The 10,176-nt window shown below is 37.4% G+C and overlaps 2 protein-coding genes across 4 annotated transcripts; one reads left to right on the top strand and one right to left on the bottom strand.

Annotated features, from left to right (window-relative positions):
- Nucleotides 1-613: 613 nt before the first annotated feature.
- On the top strand, nucleotides 614-5,306 carry LOC118043821 (protein WVD2-like 4). 3 transcript variants are annotated; one of them, XM_035051909.2, is made up of 10 exons: nucleotides 614-883; nucleotides 1,299-1,353; nucleotides 1,815-2,078; nucleotides 2,172-2,561; nucleotides 2,653-2,711; nucleotides 2,895-2,975; nucleotides 3,069-3,150; nucleotides 3,240-3,311; nucleotides 3,447-3,554; nucleotides 4,661-5,306. In XM_035051909.2, the coding sequence occupies exons 3-10, from the start codon at nucleotides 1,842-1,844 to the stop codon at nucleotides 5,141-5,143; spliced, it is 1,512 nt and encodes a 503-aa protein (XP_034907800.1). In that variant the 5' UTR covers nucleotides 614-883; nucleotides 1,299-1,353; nucleotides 1,815-1,841; the 3' UTR covers nucleotides 5,144-5,306. The 3 variants fall into 3 exon arrangements, with proteins under 3 accessions (XP_034907800.1, XP_034907799.1, XP_034907798.2); XM_035051908.2 differs by lacking the exon at nucleotides 1,299-1,353; XM_035051907.2 differs by lacking the exon at nucleotides 1,299-1,353 and having other exon boundaries at nucleotides 701-720.
- Nucleotides 5,307-6,562: 1,256 nt separating this feature from the next.
- Nucleotides 6,563-9,514, bottom strand: LOC118043822 (fasciclin-like arabinogalactan protein 15). Its single transcript, XM_035051910.2, has 2 exons — nucleotides 7,972-9,514; nucleotides 6,563-6,934 (listed from the first exon to the last, which is right to left on the bottom strand). Exons 1-2 carry the CDS (start codon nucleotides 9,296-9,298, stop codon nucleotides 6,861-6,863), a joined length of 1,401 nt encoding a protein of 466 aa, XP_034907801.1. The 5' UTR covers nucleotides 9,299-9,514; the 3' UTR covers nucleotides 6,563-6,860.
- Between the last annotated feature and the right edge of the window lie 662 nt (nucleotides 9,515-10,176).

The following is a 10,176-nucleotide window of genomic DNA, read 5'->3' as shown; positions in this document are numbered from 1 at the left end:
CAAAGTTAGTTTTTTAGTCTAATTTCAAAACTAACTATTTAGTTTCTTTATATTTTTTATTTTGATTTCCTGTCTTTTAGATTTTTCCCATCCCTAACAATATAAAGCAATTGTGGCCACGTAAGCATGTAATCGATGAGAATAAAATTTTAATGAATAAAATAAATAAATGAATAAATCATTATGATAGTGGCTACAAGTGTGGGGCTATAGTATTTTTCCAAGCCTTTTATGTTTTCTATAAATAATAACAGAAATAATAGGGTGGTTCCAAAACAGAATTCTTTGTTCGACTGGTAGTGTGTTTTATACTACATTAAAAATATTTTTTATTATTATTCGAAAACAAAAGATATTTTTGAACCACCCTACACTTTTTTTTTATTCGAATATAAACTGGAAATTTTTTTTAAAAAAAAAAAAAAACAAGAAAAAAGAGCAAAGAATCCCCTCCGACCTTGAGGATTCAGAATCATGGGAGTTACAAGGTAACAGATAATTTTTTAAAAAATAAAATGAAGTGGCAAGGAAGGAAGTGGCATGTTAGTAATTAGACATTCCATGACAGTGTCTCATAAATCTATCTATTTCTATCCACTTCATTGGAATTCACATCCTACTTTAACTCTTCGCAGCCACCCCACCCTCTCTCTCTCTCGTATTTCTCGAACAGAGCCAGAACCAGAACCAGAACCAGAACCAGATAGAGTGGCAGTGTGTGTACGTGTCACGACAACCGGCTCTTACACATCTATCTTTATAGCTTTACACTCAGAGTTTGTCACTTCTTTTACCATTCTCACATACATTTCAGTCTTTTATCTCATTTGCTCCCTGGTCTCCCTCAAAAGTTCAAACTTCACTCCTCTGCTAGCGTCTAAAGGTCTGCTTTTGTTTTCTAATTTTGCTTTTGCGTGGTATTTATGTTCTTGTAATGTTGCCTTTGGAATCTGGACAACTTTTCTTGAATTTTTTTTGGTAAGGTTTTGTTTTTTGGAATAAATCTTGATTGGTGTTTTAGCGTCTAGTCACATTGGATTTATTTTTTCTTGGATTGATCTCTCGTTTTCAATCTTTTCTGTTTGAAAGTTTGTGAGAGTTTGCAGTGTTGTGTAGTTGCTGTGACATGGAGGAAAAACGAAGGTCTTGAACCTTGCATTCTTTAGAAACTACTGTAGTTAAACCTCCATCGTGTTCCTAGTTTCCAAAAATGATGCGGGATTTTCCTTTAAATGATATGTAGTTGTTGCGTGAAGTTTTGCAGTTTCAGATTTGATCTGTCCTTTGTTTATTTGCAGAGGAAGTGTAGGGAAGATAGAATTTGGTTTGTCTGAATTTTACATTTAAAAGGAGGTAACGTTTTCTTTAAATGTGAACTTCGAGCTTTGGTAATTTTGAGTTTCAACATCGAAGGGCATATTTCAATTTCCTGAAACCAGCCTGGCTAAACCTTTTATTTGTTGTATTTTGATTTGGTAGGCTTTCATTTCATTTATTTATGTTAATCTGTACTAAATCTTGAAGTTTAAGTCCTTTTTCTTTGTTTTAGTGATCAATTATATGGGATCTGAATTTTTTAATTTAATTTAATTTTATTTCTGGCCTTTCATTTTATTGGTGTAGCTTATTCAATTGTATTGTGATTTCAGTTTTTGTATTCGTTCAATTTCTGTTCATTTTTGTTACTAAGAATAAGGTTTTCATTTTCAGCAATCTATCTGGCTGTTAGCTCAGTAAGATCATTTTTCTTGGTCAAAATGCATATCATAGAGTAGCATGAAGTTCAGGTCTTCATATCTGTTGTAATTTTGCAGTTCCTTGCTATAAGAATCAGTGAAGGAATGGAGGGTGACAATGCAGTTAAAACGAATGAGGAAACTATTACTGAGGAAATTCATGTCGAAGCACCTGTTGTGGCACCAGAAAAGGAAGAAAAAAAAGCTACCAATGGTGAAAGACCTCTAAAAGCCAATGAAACATCTAAGCATGTTGCCAAAACTGAAGGTCTTAATTCCTCTGGCATAGCAAGTAGAGGTGCAGCAAGTGTTTCTGAAAGAAAACTCTCAAATGCCTTAAAGGTGCCGTGCAATTTGTGGCTATCAGATTCATAGTACTAAATGAAAGACACATTTACCTTCTTACCGTGTTGGTATGTCTTCACCTGTGTTTAGGAACCTGCTCTGAGGAAAGGCGCTGGTTCAAAGAACAGCAAACTGGCCAAGGATAAGCCTAATGTGAAAGGCTCAGGTCCATTTTCTCATAGCCAGAGGCCAATACTTTCGCAGAGTCTTTCATTTCCAGCAAAAGGCGTGCGAGCTAATAATATGAGGAAGAGCATCGAGGGACACCCACTCAAAACTGCTGTCAAGCTTGCCCGGGATGAAGGAACAAAGGTGCAGGTTCCCTTTTCCAATGGATCAGTCACTTCAAGTCCCCGTTTCAATCAAGCCAACAGGCTTGCACCCGCTGGAGCGAATTCAAAGGAATCAAATATTAATGGTAGTAAGACTTTAAGTAAGCAGACTTCCTCCACAAGCAAGTCTAGCAGTCAACAGGCTGCGGTAAGATTTTCGGCTGTTATGTTGTGGCCATTAACATTTATGTTGTGATTTTAGGTCTTTTGTTTTTGTAACTTCTTGTTGTTCATAACAGTCTGTGAAATCAAGTTCTTTGACTGAAGCTGCAAAGTGCCCTCCACCCCAGGTTTCTGAGTAAGTCAACATCCATGCACTACATAAAATTTTGTTTCCCCTTTTATCGGTTGAAGCCATCAAATGTATTCATGGAAGCTTCCCATGTCCCACCTCCACCTTCTGCCCTTGAAAAGGAGTAAACCTGTTTATATATTTGCTACGTGGATAAAAGTTCCTAATATAATATTCATCTAATTGCAGGTCTGCTGCTGATCAAAACTCAAAACCTGAGACAACCACATTGTCAAGCAAAGAAGAAGATGACACCCATTCCACAACTTCGTACTGCTCCTATAGAACACAATTTGTTTTGTAATTATTTAAGTATACTGGTATCTATTTTGCTAATGTGCCATTATACTCTATTAACATCAGTAGTGCCACTCTTAGTGGGCGGAGAAGTAGTGGCTCTGGATTCTCCTTCAGATTGGAAGAACGTGCTGAGAAACGGAAGGAGGTTGTTGCTGGACTTTAGTTTCTTTCCTAGATTCTTTATTTTTTTATTTTAATCCATGACATGATTGTATTGTGGCCTTTGTTCACCAGTTCTTTTCAAAGCTTGAAGAGAAGATCCATGCTAAAGAAATAGAACAAACTAACTTGCAGGCAAAATCAAAGGTATTGGGATTTTTCTTTCACCTGATTTTTCCTCTTGACCTTTATCATATATTTTTTTAACAATTTGACTTTTCTCTCCCGAGTCTAAAGGATAATGAATCTTCATATCATATTTTACTTTTTGGTGGATTACAGGAGAGCCAGGAAGCAGAGATCAAGAAACTGAGGAAGAGTTTGACATTTAAAGCTGCACCTATGCCATGTTTTTATAAAGAGCCTCCTCCAAAAGTGGAACTAAAGAAGGTAATGCTTGAACTGTCAGATATCCATTGATAACGTTGTGTTTTTTTTTTTCCTGCCTTTTGTATTGCAGCATTTCATCAACTATAAGATTGAAAGCACACCAATTGAACTCTTTAAATGCCTAAAAGTTATCACTATTTCTCAAATGCTCATTATGTTCTTACTAATATCATGTGCTTTATGTGGACTAACCAATGCGTACACTCTGGTTTCTAATCCACATGTTCTGTCAGTGTGTTTGTTTGTCTGGATCTGTTGAATTAAGTTTAGTTTTCTAAGTATGGCCTACAATTTCTATGAATCTTGGAAGTCCTTAAATATAATTGGGCATATTTAACGACAACGCATTTATAAAACAAATGTTTTTAGCATTTTTTTTAGGCTTTTGTTTGGCCTTTGCAAATTGCAAGTGCTGTTTATTAGGACAGTTGGTGATGTGTTAGCTTAGGATCCTGCTTTCACGAGTCTATTTTGCATGGTAAGGTGTTGACAATAGCTAGTGAGGCCATCTCTGCGTGCATGCTGGTTTTTTTTAAAAAAAAATGGGACACAACCTGTTTGCTTAACTCCTTAATCCTTTTTCTTTTTTTGAATAACTCAGGCAATATTATGATAACTCCTTAATCCAAATGTTATCAAGTAGGAGGAATATACTCGTTAAAAAATTATGATATAGGTCCACAGTTAGATCTTAATTGACGGTTACATGCCCAAGTCTTACCGAGGCTTGTAAAGACCCATTTGTCTCTGTCATTACTTCAAAAAAGACCTAGGAGTTTCTGAAGGACTGAAGGGTGAAGATGGCATATGGTCATGTTCATCTGTTATGACTCAGGAGCCTTGTTTTCTGCTTTTCCAAAGAGGAAAGTTCACATTGTTTTGTTCTACATCTCATGAACCCTAACGGGAACTATCATAACGGCTTGGTTATTTCTGCTTCTGCTATATTGAATGTGAACATCAGGTCCAGTGCTAGCCTCAAGTCCTCAAGTTCACATTTTAATGCTCATTTTTTCCACCCCCTTCATTTTATGTTCCTTGCTTGTTCTTTTTCCCCCCCTGTCTATGCAACATTGAGATAAAGTTTTGTGTGCTGATTCTTATAGATACCGACTACTCGTGCAAAATCGCCGAAGCTTGGAAGGCGCAAGAGCTCTACCACTTCAATGAACAATTCTTTGGAAGATGTTGGATCTTCTTTTAGCCCACGAGCTTCTCACAGCCCACTTCTGAACCAAGAATCAAGCAACCCAACCAAAGGAGTTCAGAGAAATGGTAACGTGGATAATGGTGCTTCAAAGACACCAGTTAGGAAGTCCCAGCCTAAGCTTCAGTCTCACCAAATGACAGCCAATGGAATGGAAGGAAAGACTGTCAAGTCCAAAGCGAAGCTACCAGGAGCAGAGAGTCAAACCCAGAAAGCTAATGTCGAAAAAGTGGAAGTAAACGTGAATAACTCCATGAAAGTTCCTGTATGTGAGAATGCAATTGAGACCATGCCCGAAAACAACACTCCTCAGAACAATGGACCAGTTTTGTCCTCGCCCAATCCTGAGATTATGCTCCCTCAAGTCACAGTTGGAGGGTGAGAACTTGATTGTTTCATCTTGTCTGTAGGTTTTGTTCAAGTTGCATCATGTTGTGAATAGCCTGGCTGTATGTTAAGGGTATATGGCATTTTTTGGGGTACTTGTGAAATTAACATTAATCTACCAAATTGTGCATGATATAAGCTTGGATTCTTTTGTTAAATTTTATTGAAGTGTTTGGCAAAATAAAAGGAACTTCATAATTAGTCCTCTAACGCGAGGCTTAAATTGCCGGCCTTTTAATGCAACCAGTAACGATAAACATTTTCCAAAGAAGTAAGAAAGGTGAAGCAATTATGAAGCTGCAAGTTGTAGAAGGTGAAGTTCGATGTTGAAAACTGAAAGCACATAACAATAACAAAACGAGGCTCGTGAAAAGGTAAAGCTTCACTTGTTTGCTAAGCAAAATGTGATTGTTGTTGAGTAAAGATTCTACCTTTGTTGAAATCTCACCGAACTTTAGTTCTATGATTTGGACATGGTGGCAAGGTGACTGTGCTGCCATGCCAAACTGGAGAGCTCATTTCAACCTTCTTTAATTTCCTACCCTCACAGAGCGCGACAGGTTTTAGTTGATGCTGTAAGAAGGAAAATCCCTACTGAAGGCCAAATTCTCCGGCAATTGAAGGCATGGGGTAGCCAGGACCAGCTCGGAGTGGACGACGGTGATTGCTTGCTTCAAAGCTCAGATCATTATTAAAAAAGAGTTGTTTTTATGTCCAAAATGCTACCATTTACGAGTGGATTTTCTCTTCACGTTTACATCTCGTATTCAACCAATGTTTAATCTGGAAAATTAAAAAAAACATTATATATATATATATATATATATATATATATATATATATATATAGATTATTTTAAATAGTAGTATCAAAAATAAATCTTAAAAAATTATAAAAAATATTATTTTAATATATTATATATATAAAAAACATTTTAAAATACAACAATTACTTACATTACCGAATATACTAAACCTATGAGATTCCTCCATCTCAAAAAGAAAAAGAAGGCCTCGGGAAATGAAATTATTATGCTATCTACTTGCATGCTGGGTCCAGCGATATGCTTTGGTGTCATGTACTCCGAGCCTGCATCCCATATCCCACGCCCTGTTTTGGTTTTTGGCTTTTTCTTATGACAATCGGTAGGTTCGTTAATTACTTTAAATTAATTAATCAAGTCAAAAGCATAGCTTTCATGCCCAGAAAAAAATAAATGATTTCGAAGTCAATGATTTCTTGGATTAACTCACTGAGTTATACCAGATTTGACAAGCAAGGCCAAAAGGAATCCCTCGAGTTAAGTGTAGCTTTAAAACGATATTTTTCTTCCGATAAATTAGTCTATTGGCCTGACTAAAATAATTCACGGAGAAAAATTGAAGTAAGTTTCAAGTTCAATTCACAAGCGGTGGATCATAAAGAAGACAGCCCATTATATATATATATATATATAGTAGTAGTTTTCCAAGCCTGTTCATACATTAAAAAATAATTAAAAAAATGATGTGTAATTACAGTATTTATGACAAAAACAACAACCTCTCTCTTGATGGCTGGGATTCAGAGGAAAGTCCTAAAGGCAAACCCTTCCCTTCCAATTGTGTTCGTATTCCAGACATCTTCCTGCAATTAATTACCATTTCTCTATTGTTTTCTTGGTTCCAGCCATCTTCCCTCTCTTCTTTTTTTGCGATTTTTACTGTGTATATTCACTGACATGTAGTGAAACGCGAGTGCTGTCCAAGAGTTCCAAGCATTATGCAGGCTACTTCCATTAATTTCCCTGCAAGACAGAATCCACAATAAAAACTGTCAAGTCAACTCGTGTTAATGTATCAACATCACAGGCATGCAAAGACCAATCATAAATTGAGCTGTTAAGATCTCAATTAAACGCCGTCTCAACTACGCCCTCCAATTCATGTCAGCTAATAAAAGAAATGCAGGAATATTATGGCGTGGAACTTATTATTGACAAGCTGTTGTTGGCATCTTAGCTGTGGTGGGGTGGGGTATAATAATGTGGCTCACAGCTAGGAAAAAAACTGCATTCTTTTTTGCTTTTCAATTTTCACATTTTCACATGGATTCGTCGGTGGCACCCTGCTTTTCATCCATCTCAACTTCTTTTAATCACAGACTCAAGAACATCAAAGCTGTAAAACCCATCTTCATACGAAACCTGCACTGTTTCATTAAGCTTTCTGCTATCCAGGCTGAAAACCAATGGAAAGGCAATCCTCTAACAGGTCGACAGCAGTCATTCATCATCACAACTTAATGCGATTTGAGAGCATGATTCCCTCTCCTCACCAACCAGAAATGTTGGGAAAGAGAGTGAACTTGACATCGACAATTTTAGGCACTCTAGCTTTACCAGAATGCACTAATTCATCCAATTCCTTTCAAAGCAATCTGGACTCATCTCTGCTTGCAAGCCAAGCTATCCCCTATGGAAAAGAGTAATCAAAGGCTATAAAGACCACAATCAACAACTGCCTTTTCCATGATTCCATCTGCCCCATCACCGACACCAATCATAACCACACATACCAGAACTTTTGGCAAGAGTTTAATCCCATCCCTAGCACAATTTCACCTAACTCGTCACTCATCAAACAAACCCCCCCTCCGTAACCAATACAACCTAACCCCAGAACTGGGTTCCTAATCCAAAAAAGGAAACTGTACTTGTATGGACCTATGATCTGAATTAGCATTAAACAGTAACTAGAGTTGACTTAACAAGAAAAAAATAATCTTACCAATCCATAACAAACAATCAAAAGAACAAATTAACCGAAAATAACAAAAGCATACCTCTTCTTGGCTTGGTAGTGGCAACCTTAACAGAGCTGACGGATTTCTTAACAGAGGTACTCTCTTTCTCAACTTCAGGAAACAAAACCCCATCAATCCCTTGAACTGAAATCCTCCCATCTGTATAGATATCCGGGTCAAACAAATAGGCCGACCCATCACCTGAACCGAACTTAACCGACCCATCAGCTTCTTGCGCCACGACTTTATGTGGCAACCTCAATGTATCATACCCTATTTTCCCAAACCTCCTAACAGCATTATACATACTCTCTTCAGTTTGGTACTCAGGTATTATATGGTAGTAAATAATCTGCTCTGGTGCCCCTGGTTCACTCAGCTGGTCTGTTGTTAGCTTAGCCATGGCTTCATCATTTGGTGCCAAAACTGTAAGCACGTAACCTTCAGATACCAACCTGCCCATTTCAGTGGCTAGTGAAGTTAAGTTCACTAAAATATCAGCCATTTCATTGTAGCCACCGTAGAGTAGTAGTGTCTGTATAAAGTCTTTAACTTGGCTTTCTCCGTCGAAGTGGTGGTGAGGTCCACCGGGTCCTGGAGCTGGGGCTGGAGCCAATGATGGGCCAGGAGCCATGGCATCATAAATGGGCAAAACCGGCGGTGAACCGGCCCGAACTGGTGGTTCCGGTTTTTTCAATCTGTGGGTTCTTGGGTCAACTTCCGGGGCTCCTTCAGGCAATACAGCTGATATGGATCTCAAACTTCTTCTCCTGTTGAAGTCTTCCTGGACTGACTGCGGGACTAGGAGCCGCTCAATGCCATGAATAACACCGTCCGGTCGGGTCACGTCGTCGGGTCGGGTCAACTCGGCGGATCCGACAACCTTTTTGCCTGAATTCTTGGTGATCAAGTGCAGATGATCGTTGCAGAGAGTGGTGTGCCTGCTGGGGTTTGATTTGTGACCTGGCCAGTCATTGGATCCGACTCGTTGGGGAATAATGTGGAACAATAAAAGGGTTTGGAGAGATTTGAGATTACCGGGTTCAAGTAAAAACCGTTTGAATTCTGGGTCAAGTTGACGCTCTAAAGCTTCATTTCTTGGCGCAAAGATGGTGATGTTGTGTTTGCCAACAGCTTCTTCAAGGGTTTGTAGAAGGAGAGCCTTTTCAACGAGCTCAGCTAACTCGGTGTAATGCGAGTCAAGAAGCGCCACAAGCACCGAGTTGGAGTTTATCATTTGACCAGTACCCGTACTGTTGCCAGTTTTATTCTGATGGGGTAATGCAGAAATGGAGGAAACGGAAAGACAGAGAAGAGTAAAGAGAAAAAGGGTTTTCTTAGAGACACCATAGATGTGAGAATCCATGGTGCTCAAAGACAAAGATTGGAACTTGGAAGAGATCGACGAGAAATTTTTTGGGTCTCTTTGGTTTTTGGTTAAATGGGTGGTGTGTAGTGTACTTTTGGTTAAACGGTTCGGGTGACCTTTCAGGGAGATGGAGGTTGAGGTGGAGGCGAGAGGGGTGGGTTTTGCTTTAGAGAAGAGAAAGGTGAGGCCTTTGCGGAGGGAAACTCCACTTGGGAAGTAATGGACACTTATAAAAGTGGGGTAAAGACTTTTTTTCTTGAGGACATGCACAGGCTGGATGTGGGGTTCACACGGAAGGCGACTCTGCTTTACATGGCGGTGCTTGGCTGTGGGGGGATATAACTGTACTTTTAAAAATATTAAAATTATTTTAGATTTAATTTTTTTTATTCTTGTTTTTGAATGAAATTAAAAATAAAAAAAATATTATTTTAATATATTTTTAAATAATAATTATTTTACAAAGCAATATTTATCACAGTTAAGAATTTTTTTATATAGTATAATTATTAATTAGTGTCATTATATATAATATTTTTTAAAAGGATTTTTTATTTGAAAATTCATTAAAAAAAATTATTTCTAATAAAAAAAATCAAAATTAAAACACAATTTCAAAACATTGGAATCACAAGCTGAAAAGCAATCTCAACCAAAACTACAGTCTGTTTGTGAGAATAATTGTGATTATTTTTTAAAATGTTTTTTATATTAAAATGCATCAAAATAATATATTTTTTTAAAAAAAATTATTTTTAAGATCATCACATCAAAACGATCCAAAACATATAAAATAATTAATTTTTAATAAAAAAAATTAACTTTTTAAAAAATATAAATACAATCACGTTTTCGAAACACTATTTTGCAAAGGC

The sequence above is a fragment of the Populus alba genome, chromosome 6, assembly GCF_005239225.2.
Source record: "Populus alba chromosome 6, ASM523922v2, whole genome shotgun sequence".
NCBI classification, from domain to species: domain Eukaryota; kingdom Viridiplantae; phylum Streptophyta; class Magnoliopsida; order Malpighiales; family Salicaceae; genus Populus; species Populus alba.
Note: the sequence above shows the minus strand (reverse complement) of the source record. Positions and strands in the feature narration are given on the sequence as shown.

Coding starts and splice junctions, on each gene's coding strand:
- LOC118043821 (XM_035051908.2), top strand. CDS start 1,842: ATGGAGGGTGACAATGCAGTTAAAACGAATGAGGAAACTATTACTGAG. Junction 3,151..3,239: donor GTGCTGAGAAACGGAAGGAG/GTTGTTGCTGGA, acceptor TTTGTTCACCAG/TTCTTTTCAAAGCTTGAAGA. Junction 3,312..3,446: donor ACTTGCAGGCAAAATCAAAG/GTATTGGGATTT, acceptor GGTGGATTACAG/GAGAGCCAGGAAGCAGAGAT.
- LOC118043822 (XM_035051910.2), bottom strand. CDS start 9,298: ATGGATTCTCACATCTATGGTGTCTCTAAGAAAACCCTTTTTCTCTTT. Junction 6,935..7,971: donor CACTACCAAGCCAAGAAGAG/GTATGCTTTTGT, acceptor TCTGTCTTGCAG/GGAAATTAATGGAAGTAGCC.